The following is an 18,277-nucleotide window of genomic DNA, read 5'->3' as shown; positions in this document are numbered from 1 at the left end:
TCAAAGTCTTCCAGAGTTGCTGGATTTCCTCAAAAGTCCTTGATGACTGATGCTGCCAGTCTCCATTAAGGGACAAACTCTGGCTTTCAAGTTCAGCAAGACACTCCAACTTCTCTTCCAGGACACTTTCATTAGCATTATGGCCCATCTCCACTCTGGAGTCCGGATTCAACAGCTAATCCTCTTTGAAGCCGTTCATGTTGACCTGCACATCACAAGGCTGGGACATTGGAATAGGAGGGGTGTGTCAATGCACTGATGTGGGTCTGAGGCAGTAGAACAGAGCCTGCAGGTCCTTACGGAACTTAGAGCTCATGCCAACGTAGATAAACGGATTGTAGAAACTTGCTGACTTGGCAAAGAGACTTGCCAGGATGCCTTTGAGTGGGGAGATTTGGTAACCCCATGCGGTACACATGGAAATGACTGCATATGAGGACCAAGCCAACAGGAAGGCCGCACACAGAATGAAGGAGACCTTGAGTGAGAATCTAAAACACACTTTACTACATACGGACCGGTGTTAATAGGAGAGAATCTGCCATAAGAGCACATTTCCGCATTTAAGGACCATTAGTCTTTGGGTGAATGACTAAATGCCCCTTATGGGGGGAAATTAAGCGGGTTTGAGCAACAGTTTTACCCATGTAGTGCTATATTAAATCTTCTGCTGCCTCTCACTGACATCTCCTCACTGGCTAGACTTGTGGATGGTGTTGACTTTCCGAATGATGGACACGTAGGTAAAAACTATTATGGACACAGACATGAAGTTGAAGAAGAAAATGCTGATGATGGAGAGCTTCATAGAAACAGAGTGCAGAGATTGTCCCCAGTCAATTTCACACATCCCATATTTGTGAGATGCAGAGGAAATTTGTAATGAAATCACATTTTTGCTATGACCATGCTGATGCTATGCTTGCGGATGTGATGAGCTGAGGATATTGCAGAAACACTTGAATCAGCACAGTTCTCTCAATATAATAATGCTGATTTATCTAGTATTTGTGCTGCCAAGTCTGAAGATATTCTAAAAATAAATAATGAAAATAATCTGTAATTTATCAAATAATCAATTAAAGAGATTTTGGAAGAATCTGGCTGAATCATTAATTGTTCAATACGCGAGAAATAAATGTTGGCTCGATAAAAGGAACACCATGCAATGAACAGGGACTGCAAATTCCAATTAGTTTTGGGCCAGTTTCTTTGACCACTGCTCCTAGAATGCTGTCATAGAATATGGTATTTTGGTACTGCACAACTGTCAGATGAGGTGAGTAATGGATAATGTGGAGACTTTTTGTAAATAGCACTGCCCAATCAGGCTCGTACTTTTGCACCCAAATGTATAATAAATGCTAAATGGATGTAAGAGATGTGGCCTGGAGGGAAGAGCACATACATTAGTATTTTTGTGCGGACAACCAAAGTTGATTCTGACTAGTATAGTATCTCCACTTTTTACAAGATGCAAATAGCATCTGCTAAGAGATAATGGAGCACAACAGTGTTCACCCTTTTTCCCCATAGGGATTTCATAAAATCTTTCATAAACGTGTTCCAAGTCATGAACCAAACCAACCAGCTCTGAGGTGAATCACAAAATTACAAACTATGATTTGGAGCAAAAGAGTATTTAAAAATCGAATAAAAAGTCAAAGGTATACATAACGTCTTTAATGAGGGACTGAACTAAAATGCCAAGAAGCATTACAAACGAAAAAAAAAAAAAAAAACAATGGAAAAATATAAAACAACTGATTTAAAGTTGTTGATTATAAGTAAATAATCCTTATATGTAGGAAGTGTGGAAAAATATGTAAGTAGTTCGAATGTGTGGAGAGAGGACTCTGTTGCATCATTTGCAGTGCATCATGGCAGTAGGTACTCTGCTGGGTTCTTTTGACACAGTTTACTGCAATGCTCTGATTGATGGGTTTTCCTCCTCATGATCAGGGATAGTGTAGTTTCTCACTAGATTTGCTATTAAACATGACAGGAAAAAAAAAAAAAAGTTAGAAGCATACCTATTCAACTAACAATCTTGGAACTCAAGGTAATCAATTCCCCAATGGAAATGAATGGGACTTTAGCTTAAGAGACCAGACTGTTGTGCTCTATTACACAAGGTACAATTGGTGGGGGCTAAAATACTTTGATTAACAAACTAACCCTAAAAAAGCTGTGAGTCTGAACTTAGGTAGTTCCATCAGAACAATGCCTGAAAATAATGGCACCGTTTTTATTACGTAATTGCAGAACAGATTTCATTGGCCCCACTAAACTGAGCATCTGGACAATACACTCACCGAGCACTTTATTATGAACACCTGTACACCTACTTATTCATGCGATTATCTAACCAGCCAATCGTGGCAGCAGTGCAATGCATAAATCAAGCAGATATGGGTCAGGAGATTCAGGTAATGTTCACATCAACCATCAGAATGAGACATTTTTTATCTTGGTAGCCACGTTTCCACAATCAGGCCAAATGAGGGCGTGCTAGGGCATATACCTTACAGTCTGTGAGTTGTCAATGCTAACATATCTTGCTAGAAATATAATGTTTACAAATTATATAAACTCTGGAATGATATATTCTAGATAACTAGAAAACATGATACCCCAGCTTGAGCTTCCCTCTTGCTTGCGAATTGGGCGGGATAAGTGACATTCGCAACAGGGCTGTGTGTTAAATTATGCGCCATAATAAAGTGTTCAGTGAGAGTAAATTGGTTATAAGCTATACAAAGCTGTAATAAATCATGCATACCATGCTGAGGCTGGCAAGATTTGATGTAGCGGATGACACTGATGGCTGTCAGCGTGTTGATGCTGATGAGTCCAAAGAGGATTAGGGATCCATCCACCTGGCCAAGACACATCTTGTACATTGCAAACAGTTCAATTGTTCAGAGGCAGTAATCGCTCTTGATTTGTCTCCATCACCCACTAACCAGGCCCTTGGGAGCAAGATTAGGGGATAAAAGTACACATGCCGATGTACTTGGAACGAGTACAAATAATTACTCTCTACAGCCCCTTCTGCCTCATAACACCACCTGCCAGACAGCAAAAAGAACAGAGTGATGGACTTCTCACATCAGTTTGTGGTTTTACATAATATTTTGAGAAGCTACAAAAGGATTTAATGAAGAATCGTGCTGTTAACTTGCATGTCCAAAGCATCTTTATAAGATAGCCCTCATCTCTGAATACAACTTCAAGAATTCCATGAGAATACACAAAAATCGCAATACTGGCATCCAAAACTGCAAGTTTGAGTGTCAAAAAATCTTGCGGTTTGAGTGACTTCCTTTGCTTGGTTAAAAGAAATATCACAGCCCCCTTTCAAATCCAAGAGATCCATCCTATCGAAAAATGATATGTAAAATTGACCTTATCTCTCTTATCACAAAACATCTTTCAATGTAGTAAAGCTTCAAATCATATAAAGCACAGCAAATTTGACAACTATAACAAACTTTTTAACAATCGACATGATCTTAATGACCAAATATAATCAAATATACACCAATAGCTGTTTCCTTTCCATTCGACACTCTGTAGACTGTGACACTGAAGGGAAGAACATTGTGCGTATCCATCTTCAATGATGTTGTCTCAGATGATGGTGAAACTTTTAGATTGGACTCATCTCAGGCAGAGGTTTGCTAGGGTTTACAGTCTTGCTCTCTTCATTGGCTCAACTCTGATGTTCCAACCAGAAGTGAAGCACATCCAGCAGATATTCACAGGCTACCCAGACCAGACACACTGCCCTCAATCTTTGCTTGAGAACACATCTAAAGTGCCATGTAGCATGGGCAGTGTTGATTTATCTCCTTAAATGATTATCTCCTGGATAATCTCCTTATGTTGTTAAGGACTTTAGAGACTGAGATTTTGGGACAGCACTTGTCACCAAATCAGTTAAGGCATTTACCTCCACTCTTGAACTCTTCCGACATCGATAAACCTGAGACTTTAGATGTCTACACATATGCTGATGGCCCAAAGTGATCCAGAAGAAAGAAAACAGTACACAAGTCGTGTGTAAGACTTTATTGTCAGGAACATTTAGTATTTCATTAAATGGTACAGAAAAACAATATAAAGCACATGGAATAGCAGTGATTCTCAAATAAGTGGGATTTAATGGATAATAACTGAAGAGATATTTATTCCAGTTTGGAAAAGGCTGGATAACTGGACTTCAATGCTCCTATTTCTGACCAAGCTGGGAGAGCTGTGGAAAAATGAATGGGTTTAGTCTTAACAGCTCTGATACTGCATAAACACATTAATACTTAAACAAATGTAGGATTACTACTGAATAATTTGAGTCATATTCTGAAATTCATGGCCAAGCGAAGATATCAATTTTGTTCAACTTTTTCGATCCCTCTAGAGGAGACTTGTTTTGCAGTAAAGGTGCCAGATACAGATCACACACATAACCTAAAATCTAACGTTGTAAGAAGCGAGACACAAAACATTCCCCTCTTTTTCACTCAGGCAGAGGAATATGGGGTAAAAGTATATGAACAAGAATTCTATGTGAAAAAAGAACTGGGCAAAATGTATAAAAAATATTTACAGAGGGAAAGGCACGTTATGACTTGGTGTCAACTTTGTTAAGACAAAGTACAAAGTAGATTTGCTTCAAGCAGCAAAAAGCATTCCAAGACACTCAAAGCAATGTTGTTCCCTCCAACTCAGGGATAATCAGATGGATTGCAGAGCAACACATTTTTCATGGAATTCTGTCCATGTATGTGAAAATATGAAACTCAGCTGAAACGTGACGCAAATTGTGAAACCGAGACTGAAATCTTGAATGATGCACTAAATGCCTAACAGAGGGCTCTATTTTCGTGAGTGTGCAAAACCATGCACAAGGTCTTTTTATCAAAGCACAAGTGTGCATGAGTGGAAGTGTTTGCACTATTTGTGGGTGTCTGCACACAAAATGTGGGTGTATTTTATGTAAATGAAGTGCCGCAAAAGCGCAATTTGCTATTTTCCCGGGAAATATATAATTGCTCTAAGATGTTTCAAAAGCACGCCTGTTTTCAGCACTAAGTCTAAACTCAGTTCCTGCATTTGCAGATTTGATATTCCACCAGGTAATAAAGTTAATATCCAAACTCTTAAAAATATAGTGGAGCATTAAGTTATGTCCTTGACGATAACTGTTGTAGCCGTTTTATGAAACGTATTTTTATGGGATTTCTGTTAAACTATATTTAGGTTATGGTTTATTTTAACATTTTTATTATGTTTATATTTACAACTGTATTTATGATCTAATTTGTATTGGCGTTTTCCACCTGTTGTCATAGAGTGAATTTTAAGTCACTCAAAATGGGCAGCTGGAAGAAGTTGGAGAGAGTAAACTGGATTTGGTATAATTTTTTTACCACTTATTTTGATTATATTATTATATTATGTGTATTTTTTTTTGTTTGGTAATTTTTTTTGGTTCAACTGGTAGAAGTGAAGTGCATTCTGATACAATCACTGTTAATACTAGTCATTATTTGTGTGTCAGTAGATGAACATTATTAATAATACTTTAATAATTAATAATACATTCTCAATTTTCATTTTCCATGTGTATAAAAGAAGCGTGTCCCTGTCATAGAAATATGCCAGACATTCAATAAGGAAGCAGTTAATGAACAAAAGAAAATATTTCTATTCCTCTAATTCATTGCATACAGTCCATTTACACTACCGACTTCTTATGAATGTGCTTTCTTTGTTTATATCGCTGGTGCTTGACAGGGAATGGACTATTTTATAGGACAAAGTACAGTGCCTCAGAATTCAATTGCACTTGACCCAGCCCATTAGCGCTTTGTGCTCACAATTTAGCCAAACTCACTTGTGCCTAGACTTGGTGAATGATTGCACGAAAATACCCCAAAAAACTTTGTGTTTATGACTTATGGCATAGCGCTGGGCAGCACTAGCACTCTTAAAATAGGGCCCATAGTCTGTAATGACATGTTATTTTTTTATAACAGTGATTCAAACAAAAAATGTATTACAGGTGTTTGCTGTAGGGGAAGTGATCGTACCTGTTTAATGAACTGAGCTGCATTGAAAAGCTCACTACAGCCATAAAGAACCCGCTTCCCTTGCCTGGCCTAAAGAGAAAAAATAAGTAATTACACTCATCTTCATTGGCAAAAAAGTTCAAGTAGGACATTTCACATATCAAAATGTGTCAAGCATACCTTTGTGTAGTCAACAAGATTTTGATACTCTATGTAATTGCCACCACCAACAACAAAGACAATGGCCTGTGAAATAAGAAAAGCTGACATCAGTTGTTTGATCTTACTGGTAATTGGCATTTCAATGCTTTTTCCCTGTAAAAAGTATTCTATTAAAAAATATATTCATATTTCATAGAAGGACTCTTCTTGAAATGAATGGCACTCCTACAGACATAATTTCAGACACTCTGGGTTTCCAGCTCACTTTGTCAACAGCAGAGCCTAATCTCCACTTGGAACAGAAGACTGTCTGTGCCTTGTGAACACAGATTATCCCTGCCAGGTTACAGTGCATGGGTGCCAAACCATGAAGATACCATATCAACATCTTCACAGTGCAAAATCAAGACCACTCATTGTAAACATCAGATATCAGTGTTGGTTTCTATACTCACCTCTTGAAAGGGGTTCTTGTTTCTTGGAATGGAGCTGAGGAAGTTAAAGAGTTAGAATTAATTAATCATCACTGAGAGTGCAAACAGCCAATAGTTGTGGAAAGACGACAGATCTTATATTGTAAATATTTTCAGTGCAAAGCTGCAGCATTGGCAAGAAAGTGTGGATCCAGTATTTACCTAACTTTAATACCTTATGTGTATGTAATAAAGACACAACCGATTCAAATTCCTCCATGGATCAAATGCCTTTAACATAATATTTGAATACAGCAGGACCAAGTCAAACATAGAGATGGATCATTAGAAAATCTAAGAAGCTTTCATGACTCTCAAGCCTAGTCTTCATCTTTGGTGTCCTACCTCTCACTTCCACGAAGCATCTTGGGATCAAAGTATCTGTAGTCATCGGTCTCCTACAAAAATCAAAACACATAACATTGGGGATTGTAGAGCACGTAAATAGATTAAGGATGAAATAACCTTCACTGCATTTTCCCCACCTCCAAAAACCACCTCATACATCTGCATTAAATGCTTATCAAGATAAAATGCTTCCCAGCAACAATACAGTCCGAGAACTTGGTAAAAAAAAATCCTCTCCCATTCCTTAAATTTGACTAAAATACCCAGATATCATCTTCCTGCTTTGAACAGTCTTGACACAAATTGAGGAGAGCTGTCTCTGAGATAGGGGCCAGTGGCCTCCTACTTCCTCTTCCTCCATATCGGATGGGCCAAGCCAGTCTCTTCCCCCACGGGACCTCAGTTAGACTGACCTGGCAGCCCTGGCGCATACTTCATTATTGGAAAAAATACTTTGCCGTCAACTCTCTGAAAGAGGAGCTCCATTGTCCTTCCAAAAGGCTAAATACTCCAGATTTTTCTGCTATCAGTTTACCCTTCCTGGGTAGCGAGGCTCAATATTAATAGCAAGTGTGGAACAGACTCTTAGCTCTTATGAGACAAGATCTATTTTTTTCGGTCAAAGTGATGCTCAAATGGACAAGTAGTGAAGGCAGGTGATTCTGGATCATTCTGAGGCTTACAGTCACCCATTTTCTCCAACAAGAACTTTATTGTGCAGGGCACTGAAATTCCACTAGCTGAGAAAATGATAACACTGTTATGTTCAAGGGTTTGAATTGGAAGCATTTCCAGTTGGTAAAGAGATACGGCAACCTGTCCACCCCAGCTTTTGAGATCAAGAAGATTTGAGGGACCCTGAGGGTGTTTTAGAGGGAAAAATAGTCTTTTATATCAAAGTGGGAGAAGGGGATGCTAAAAGGCAACTGTTACACCAGCATATGATTTCAAGAGCTAATATGTCAGCTCGCTACCTACATTACATTATTTAAAACACTTCAGAATAGTTCTTGGAAGTGTGCTTAGAGAGAAATCTAGATGTCTAAAAAAGTCTTAAAAGTCATATTAGGAGGCCGCTGTCAAAGAATTGCCACATCATATCCTCTTCAGTATTTCCACATTTATAAAAAAAATCAGCATCAATCATTCCCCCCACACAGTCCCGGCAGTTAGTTGATCTCAAAGCATTTTCAAAGCAGACTTTTCCTTCAAGACGGTCCAGCAATAACTTGAAAACAGCCAGTGTGTTAAAGTACCTGATTCTTGATGTACAGTCGATTGCAGCTTTTAAAGGGATGAGACCCTTGAGTCTAGCAGAACAGAATCCAGTTTGCATACAGAAGTTCCCTGCTTTAAACGTAGCTTTGCGCTCAGAGGGGTATGCACCTTTGTTCCATTTCACAAAGGTGAAAAGCCCAAATGGAGCGCTTCCAAATCCCCAAGCCCTAGAAATTTAATACATCTTGTTTGGGGTTTGCTCACTAGAAAGCCTGTCCTTCTCTTGCTCTCATTCTCTCTCTGCAGGTGTTTCCCTGGCAGAGACAGTTGCATTAACCGCACAGATCAGATTGCCTGGATTGAGGCCTGGGTACACTCAAAGCGCTTCTTCAGTGCCCCTTTCAGAGTGAGTTCAGTGTCCCATAGCGCTCCAGTGTCATACGCATTAATCAGCAGTGGGAGGTAAAGCAGTCACCCTTATAGATACACACTATTATGTGCACGCTGGACAAAGACAAATGAGCTTTATACATTTTTGGATAAAGGCTTTTAGCATTTAGGCTAGCCAGGTGTTTGTGCAAAAAAAAACAACCATGAGATGAAGGATTATTATTTACTTTTCATGTAAGTGTCACACTAATAGAGCAGCAAAACCTGCTGAATATTTGAGTTTACGAGGGGTAAGAAGAACAGATTAAGTGCTCACCGGGTTTGACTTCATTTCCATCAAGTTGTCCAAGATGCGAGTAACTGGCAAGTTCTATACGAGACATACAAATGAGAATCACAATAAGCTCAAAAACCTCAATATTATCACATGTGAACTTAGTGCTGCCTTCACATACTATCAGAATGATCGTAAATACAAGTTTCCTACTCGGAAGTTGCACATGAATGCCCTCCTGGAGTCGCAATTGCGACAGGGAAACTGAATAATTTGAGTTGGGAGGAAACTTTCAACATGGTGGAGGAGAGTATGGTTTCTGTAGTGAATGATAGGTTTAAGGGCTGTTGATTTAAAACGTATGAGTGTGATTAATCATATAAAGAAAACATGTTAAAAATTTTATGCAATTGATCATGTCCCCAGACCGTAATAAAGCATGTTCCTACCATCGGAGCAATTCAAGCTTGAAGTACAACCTGTTTTCAGCAGGGGGCAGTAAGTGAAACTCCAGCTGTACAAGCAATGTGCAGCTGTACACACAACAAACCAAACTCAGGCTTGCTTGACAGAAACAGCACAAGGACGCGTTCTTGCATTTAAAAACAGCTGGACAGAGCACAATTCCAAATGCAGTGATTTCGAGACATACAGGTGAAACTCGAAAAATTAGAATATCGTGCAAAAGTTCATTAATTTCAGTAATTCAACTTAAAAGGTGAAACTAATATATTATATAGACTCATTACAAGCAAAGTAAGATATTTCAAGCCTTTATTTGATATAATTTTGATGATTATGGCTTACAGCTTATGAAAACCCCAAATTCAGAATCTCAGAAAATTAGAATATTGTGAAAAGGTTCAGTATTGTAGGCTCAATGTGTCACACTCTAATCAGCTAATTAATCCAAAACACCTGCAAAGGGTTCCTGAGCCTTTAAATGGTCTCTCAGTCTGGTTCAGTTGAATTCACAATCATGGGGAAGACTGCTGACCTGACAGTTGTGCAGAAAACCATCATTGACACCCTCCACAAGGAGGGAAAGCCTCAAAAGGTATTTGCAAAAAAGTTGGATGTTCTCAAAGTGCTGTATCAAAGCACATTAATAGAAAGTTAAGTGGAAGGGAAAAGTGTGGAAGAAAAAGGTGCACAAGCAGCAGGGATGACCGTAGCCTGGAGAGGATTGTCAGGAAAAGGCCATTCAAATGTGTGGGGAGCTTCACAAGGAGTGGACTGAGGCTGGAGTTACTGCATCAAGAGCCACCACACACAGACGGGTCCTGGACATGGGCTTCAAATGTCAAACGTCTTACCTGGGCTAAAGAAAAAAAGAACTGGTCTGTTGCTCAGTGGTCCAAAGTCCTCTTTTCTGATGAGAGCAAATTTTGCATCTCATTTGGAAACCAAGGTCCCAGAGTCTGGAGGAAGAATGGAGAGGCACACAATCCAAGATGCTTGAAGTCCAGTGTGAGGTTTCCACAGTCTGTGTTGGTTTGGGGAGCCATGTCATCGGCTGGTGTTGGTCCACTGTGCTTTATTAAGTCCAGAGTCAACGCAGCCGTCTACTGGGACATTTTAGAGCACTTCATGCTTCCTTCAGCAGACAAGCTTTATGGAGATGCTGACTTCATTTTCCAGCAGGACTTGGCACCTGCCCACACTGCCAAAAGTACCAAAACCTGGTTCAATGACCATGGTATTACTGTGCTTGATTGGCCAGCAAACTCGCCTGACCTGAACCCCATAGAGAATCTATGGGGCATTGCCAAGAGAAAGATGAGAGACATGAGACCAAACAATGCAGAAGAGCTGAAGGCCGCTATTGAAGCATCTTGGTCTTCCATAACACCTCAGCAGTGCCACAGGCTGATAGCATCCATGCCACGCCGCATTGAGGCAGTAATTAATGCAAAAGGGCCCAAACCAAGTACTGAGTACATATGCATGATTATACTTTTCGGAGGGCCGACATTTCTGTATTTAAAATCCTTTTTTTTTATTGATTTCATGTAATATTCTAATTTTCTGAGATTCTGAATTTGGGGTTTTCATAAGCTGTAATCATCAAAATTATATCAAATGAAGGCTTGAAATATCTTACTTTGCTTGTAATGAGTCTATATAATATATTAGTTTCACCTTTTAAGTTGAATTACTGAAATTAATGAACTTTTGCACGATATTCTAATTTTTCGAGTTTCACCTGTATTTTCAAACTACGTTTAACTTTATACAGTGAACTAAAAAAGCTATGATGATGCATTGCGTGAGATGAGGTGAGATGTGCTCAGAAAAGTCTTTACATTCTCTAACAGATTGACAAATTCAATTTGCAAAATGGATTGCAAGGCCAGTGATGGGCTTGTATTCAATAATAAGGAAATAAACAATACATTGCATTCTAAAGCCACTTGTCTGCAACAATGCTTTCTAATAATTGTTATTATTATATTTGTAATATATATATATATTATAATTATTGAATTTTAATAATTACATATTGAATTATTGTCATTGGGGGGCTTTTGTAGGTAAATATTGAGATGCAACTGCATTTCATGTAATTAATTTCCATTCAGTTGTAATCGATTGACAACCCTTATTCATTTTTCTAAATGCAGCTACGTTGTTATTGTTTGCCATTTCGGTTATATACATTCACGTTTATTAGGAGCCATTTGATGTTTATTGTTATTTTTTTTACACAAAGGAAATAGTATGTATTTGACCAAAATTCCATTATCTTCAGCAAATTGACTAACATATTACAGTTCAAAAATAAGAGTTATCAAAGAAATATGCAAGATTGAACCTGATGACATCCATGTTTCCATGTCTCTTACTCGAAAGTATGACTTCAGAAGTTGGAAGTAGGTTAATTCCGATAGCATGTAAAGGCAGCATAGAGGCAAATTATGCAACAAAGAAAATAAGAGAAGTTTTGTTTCTCTTCAGTAGTGAGACCAACCTCATGTTTAATTACATTTGACTTTTTTTTACATTGCTTAGAGCCTACCCCCATGTTGCTATAATATCCTGGTCCCAAGATATAGCTTGGGTCCTTCCTTCAGTTGAAGTATATGGGATTTTTTCACCCATTTTATTGCCCTTCAAGTGAAAATTGTTTAGTTGTGATCTCTTAGAAGAAATAGCCACCTCTCCTCAAGAAGCCACTAAATTTGAGGAATAATCTAACATGATAGGTGCAGTTAATTTAATTTAAGTCAGTTACTATGGTGTAGTTCATAGTAGCCAATGCAGATATGAATAGTTAGAATAGGTTAGTTAATGTAGGTTAAAGTATATGAAAAGTCTTTATACTCACATGCTGTTTCAGAACCAGATTTTTTACCCCCTCCATTACAAACTGGGAGCCGGTGTTCATCACCCTTGAGAAAAGTCTAAAATACAACAGGCAGGCCATTATAATTTTGTATTCAAAATTCTATGGCACCAACAAAAGGATTCGCATTTTGGGAATTCAATTTGGTGTAGCCTTATACCCCATTGGTTTCACTCCACTGCTCCCATAATTGGCTGGTGCTGCAGCCATCTTGGTGAACGCTCTGGAAAATAGATTATATAAGTTGCAACACTTTTGTTCTCATCTTTCTGCTGCATTGAATGTAGTAACTAGGCAAGTGTGAAAGTGTGTTATGATGTGATTGCTGACAATGGACAGCACTTACTTCCACTGCTTTATGTAGTTAAGTGCGGATAAGTCACAGCCTGCATCCACCATAGCTTTCTTATACTGCTCTAGATCCACCTAAAAGGAACAAAATGTCTTTGCCTCAAACTTTCATTTATTTAACACAACCGACTGTCAAAGAAAAAAAAAATCAACAGTTCAAATGGGATTGTTTTTCTAGAATGACATATAGCTCATTATCCATTTGCATTCATCAAAAGGAGATTTGGGACATAGTGTTTGGGACATAGTGGTCTGCACCACATGAGTGAGAAGGCCGTTTTGATGTCACCAATCTCATTTCTGCCTCAGAAAACAAACAAAAAATTGCTGTTTTTGGAGTTTAAACAAATACTTAGCCAACAATAATCTTCGCTGGTTCAGGAGGACACAGATGAAAGAAATGATATCGAAAGACTTGGAAAAAAATGTCCTGCTCAACTTCAGCAGTCAACTCTGAACACGCTATTCTTCTTTGGAAGTCAAAGCTTTTACAGCCTGCATTGATCAACATGATAGAGAATGACTGCAGGGTTCTTGCCCACAGCACTGTCAAGTGTGTCATCAATGTGTTTTCTAGCATAAAAGGACTGGGATGGGGGTGAAACCACCATCCCAGTTTGGTTCCATGGGTCTGTCCCTTCATCGGAAGAACTCATACATCAATCATACGGCCATTTAAGTAACATCCGAAAAGGTCTTGCCATAATCAGAACAATTCTGCTTTATCAAGGTACAAGAGTAATAACTTTTGGCCACTGCATCAAAGGGTGTCAGTGTTCCTCAAATCTGCACTGCATGTGTCCCAAAAAATAACAAGGCTTTTGAAGACAGTCTGAAAGTACAAGGCTTAAGAACCCGGGCCGAGCTTCGTAGGGAGCAGCCGAAATATTGTCGGTTTGATGTTTCCCTATGCATTTGCCACTGATTATAATAAAGTGTGGTGTTACCGAAAGTGCACATCAGGGTAGCCCACCACAATCAACCTCAATAGAAGACACCACCAATCTATGCTTTATGATTATTTATCTAGGAATCTTGAAGGGATAGTTGAACCAAAAATGTAAATTCTGTCATCATTTACTCACTCTCAAGTGGTTCCAGACTTTCTTTGTTTTGCTTTGAGGAGATGCTAGACAGACATTAAGGGACTTACATTCTCAGTCAGAAAATCATACTGGTTTGGAATGACATGAGGGTGAGTAAATGATGAAAGAACAACTCATCCTTTAACCCTTATATTGTTATTTTCAAAAACCTTTTTTTTCCCCTGAAAACTGTAGTTTATTTCATCCAGTTGGAATACAATTCCATGACTTTTTTCACACAGGGCATCTGAACACACAACAATTTTTTAGACAATTTTCATAAAATTGTATTAGTTTTATTTTGCTTTGTTACACCTGTGGTGTTCCCAGTCTAAAACGATGGTCCATTGGAAATAAATGGATTAGAACATGGGTTTTCAATGTGTGGGGTGCACATTCCCAGGGAAGCGCTAGAGCATGTTAGGGGAGGCGCGGAGAGTGTTGAATTTTTTAGTTAAATAATGAATATGGTTGTGTGTGTGTGTGTGTGTGTGTGTGTATATATATTAGGGCTGTCGATTTAATGCGTTAATTCAGTGTGATTCATTTTATAAAAAAATAACACGTTAAAAAAATAAACGCAATTAATCGCATGCCCCCGTATAAGGAAGAAATGAGAAATGCAAGCTTGTAGTACCACCTGTTTACTCCAGAGAGCAGTAAGTGAAACATGCAGTTTATACAGTGAAGAAAACAACCTTCAGCAGCAACAACACAGACATGAGTTACGTTCTTGCATTCAAAACACTTGATGGAGCGCAAATCCGAATTAAGTGATCTCAAGATGTGTTTAAAGATTGAGTATTAGATAACTATGTATAATTTTTTCATCATTATAAATTGAATTATTGTTACATGAGGGGCTTTCTCACCAAATATTTGTATATGCAATTAATTAATTGGGAATCCATGTAATTAATTCGATAAAAAATTTTAATCGATTGACAGCCCTAATATATATATATATATATATATATATATATATATATATATATATATATATATATATATATATATCCTTGATATAGGAGAGGCAGCTGCATCTAAGCTTGATTCTATTCCACTCTCTGACATGACACAGGAAGTGAAAGAGCAAGTGTTAGACAGGATCAGGCACAAAAGAGGCCCTCTGACTTTGGATTTGAAAACCCCTGGTTCGACTTCAAAAAAATAAATAGTAAATGTTCAGAAGCATCCCAATCCTTTAGATGAGCACACATGTGGATTTGTGTTTGCCACAAGGATACAAAATCCTTGAACATGCACGCAAACACACATGGTGTGTTGAGCACACTTTTGTGCATCGTCTTTCCATGTAAAATATTTATTTATTTATTTCTCCCCAATTTGGCATGCCCAATTCCCAATGCACTCTAAGTCCTCGTGGTGGCGTAGTGACTCGCCTCAATCTGGGTGGCGGAGGACAAATCTCAGTTGCCTCCGCGTTTGAGACCATCAATCTGCGCATCTTATCACGTGGCTTGTTGAGCGTGTTACCGCGGAGACATAGTGCGTGTGGAGGCTTCACGCCATCCACCACGGCATCCACGCACAACTCACCACGTGCCCCACGAGAGCAAACCACATTATAGCGACCACGAGGAGGTTACCCCATGTGACTCACCCACCCTAGCAACCGGGCCAATTTGGTTGCTTTGGAGAACTGGCTGGAGTCACTCAGCACGCCCTGGAACTCACAAACTCCAGGGGTGGTAGTCAGCATCTTTACTTGCTGAGCTACCCAGGCCCCCCTTCCATGTACACTCTTTGAGGTATATTTTACGATCTACTTATCATATTATGTTGTGTTTGGGCTTGTTTGTCATAGTCTGCTGTAAGTTACGATATGTCATAGCTATGATACAGTTGAAGTCAGAAGTTTACATACACTTAGATTGAAGTCACTAAAAAAAAATTGTAACCACTCCACAGATTTCATATTAGCAAACTATAGTTCTGGCAAGTAATTTAGGACCTCTACTTTGTATATGACATGAGTAATTTTTCCAACAATTGTTTACAGACAGATTGTTTCACTCTTAATTGACTATATCACAATTCCAGTGGGTCAGAAGTTTACATAAAATAAGTTAACTGTGCCTTCAAGCAGCTTAAAAAAAAAAACCTGTAGATGTATTTAAGGCCTACTTTCAAACTCAGTGCTGCTTTGCTTGACATTATGGGAAAATAAAAATAAATCAGCCAAAAATTGTGTACCTCCACAAGTCTGGTTAATCCAGACTTGTACAAACAATAGTACTCAAGTATAAAAACCATGGGACCATGCCATCATACCGCTCAGGAAGGAGACGCATTCTGTCTCCTAGAGATGAAGGTAGTTTGCGAAAAGTGCAAATCAATCCCAGAACAACAGCAAAGGACATTGTGAAGATGCTAGAGGAAACAGGTAGACAAGTATCTATATCCACAGTAAAACGAGTCCTATATTTACATAACCTGAAAGGCTGCTCAGCAAGGAAGAAGCCACTGTTCCAAAACCGCCATAAAAAAGTCAGACTACAGTTTACAAGTGCATATGGGGACAAAGATCTTACTTTTTGGAGAAATGCCCTCTGGTCTAATTAATTTCTTTTTTTAACTGTTTGGCCATAATGACCATCATTATGTTTGAAGGATAAAGGGTGAGGCTTGCAAGCCGAAGAACACCATCCCAACCGTGAAGCATGGGGGTGGCAGCATCATGTTGTGGGGGTGCTTCGCTGCAGGAGTGACTGGTGCACTTCACAAAATAGATGATATCATGAGGAAGGAAAATTATGTAGATATATTAAAGCAATATCTCAAGACATCAACCATTAAGTTAAAGCTTGGTCGCAAATGTGTCTTCCAAATGGGAAATTACCCAAAGAATACTTCCAAAGTAGAGGATGGATACCCGAACCGAGCCCGACGGGACCCGACGGGCCGGGCCGGGTTCGGACACATATTTTGAAATGACGTTCGGGTTCGGGTCGGGCTCGGTCACGTCGGCGCGATAAGGCATTGAACATTTTACATTTAAAACAGCTTATTATAATGTTTAACTGGATGCAAATGTTTATTTTTGTGATTCAAATAAATTTAAAATATTACCCTAACATCCATCTTCATGTGTGCGGAAATTTGTTTATGTTGCTGTTACAAACGCACAACACGTGTGTGCATAATATTGCATATTTGGCTACATGTGGCTGGCAGCGCAACGATGGAAGACGTTAAAAAGAAGTTGATGGATTATGTGAATAGATCCCATGTTACAGTTTTATTAGCCACACAGTTTTCGAGAAGAGTGATTTTCATTTCAATAAGCTGCATTTGTGTTACGTTAAAGTTTTGTTCTGTTAGCTTGGGCAATTTTTGGTAGACCTAGCTTTGTTCATTTAATTTCAATTGGCTATTTGTTTGGGCCTCTTGTGCGCACCTGTGTTAACATGCGCTTTGTTGGCCGTGTGCAGCGCACGCTGATGCGTTGCGCACATCTGTAAACATTACCGAATGCCTTCCAGTTGCTAAATAAAAGCGGGCTTTCTACACAAACAAACGTACGTGTCATAGTATGAGAAAAAAAATGAGATTTTTAACTGTGTCGGGCTCGGACATATATATCTTAATGACGTTCGGGTTCGGGTCGGGTTCGGTTACTGCCCTGTCGGACACGGGCCGGGCTCGGACAGAAAAATGCGGCCCGATCCGCACTCTATTCCAAAGTTGTGGCAAAATGGCTTAAGGACAGCAAAGTCAAGGTATTGGAGGAGCCACCACAAAGCCCTGACCTCAAACTCAAAAGTAATAAGGAAAACCATGACAAAAAGACACTCCTGTTTATCATATTTATTTGCATCTATGGGAATTAATACATTAACACTCACTACAGTTCAGTGAAACAAATTAGCTCATTGCGTTTAACTAACTGAGACCTTTCCAGTGATATATAACACATGGCTATGTCATCTTTTTATGTTTTTGCCAACTCTGAATATAATTGTTGTGAAAACAAATTAGCAAATTATGAGAACCAAACAGTTCTTATTTGTAAGCAATTTAAAAGGCATTATTTAAGAACAGGTAGACGATACCTGCTTTGTTTAGATCAAGCAAATGGTTATTAATTGATTACATAATAATATTTTTTTTCTGCAGGAGTGCCCCCAGTAGCCTGGTACAAGCTCAGTTCTATCAATAATATATATATATATATATATATATATATATATATATATATATATATATTAAATATGTAAAACAAAAAGATCTAATGCAATATCTTGGGATAATATATGCAATATGAGAGGTTTATTAACAATCTTGGGGTGGTGGACCAGGAACACAACACAAGGGTTAAAGGGATAGTTCACAAAAACATTTAAATCCAGTCATTGTTTACTCACCCCTGTGTTGTTATAACCATGTATGACTTTATTTTTCTTAACACAAAGGGAGAAGTTGTGAAAAACAATTGTGCTCAGTGATGCCATACAATGGCAGTTTATTGTGACCTCCTTTTCAAGCATAAAAAGGACACAACATTATAATTCAGAAGTCTAATAAATTATTGC

General features: G+C 38.6%; 1 protein-coding gene and 1 pseudogene across 1 annotated transcript in view; both read right to left on the bottom strand.

Moving 5' to 3' along the window:
* LOC127656747 (visual pigment-like receptor peropsin) lies at positions 1-523 on the bottom strand (annotated as a pseudogene).
* A 3,542-nt stretch (positions 524-4,065) lies between these two features.
* scfd1 (sec1 family domain containing 1) overlaps positions 4,066-18,277 on the bottom strand; it is a 29,484-nt gene continuing 15,272 nt past the window's right edge. Inside the window, exons 17-25 of the mRNA XM_052145454.1 lie at positions 12,632-12,711; positions 12,446-12,508; positions 12,268-12,343; positions 8,982-9,035; positions 7,055-7,107; positions 6,692-6,725; positions 6,255-6,320; positions 6,096-6,164; positions 4,066-4,258 (exon numbers count right to left, since the gene is read on the bottom strand). Coding sequence (XP_052001414.1) covers positions 4,235-4,258; positions 6,096-6,164; positions 6,255-6,320; positions 6,692-6,725; positions 7,055-7,107; positions 8,982-9,035; positions 12,268-12,343; positions 12,446-12,508; positions 12,632-12,711 — 519 coding nt within the window. The 3' untranslated portion in view covers positions 4,066-4,234. The remainder of the gene's footprint in view (positions 4,259-6,095; positions 6,165-6,254; positions 6,321-6,691; positions 6,726-7,054; positions 7,108-8,981; positions 9,036-12,267; positions 12,344-12,445; positions 12,509-12,631; positions 12,712-18,277) is intronic.

The sequence above is a fragment of the Xyrauchen texanus genome, chromosome 16 (assembly GCF_025860055.1).
Source record: "Xyrauchen texanus isolate HMW12.3.18 chromosome 16, RBS_HiC_50CHRs, whole genome shotgun sequence".
Taxonomy (NCBI): Eukaryota; Metazoa; Chordata; class Actinopteri; order Cypriniformes; family Catostomidae; genus Xyrauchen; species Xyrauchen texanus.
This window is presented reverse-complemented; position numbering and strand designations above follow the sequence as displayed.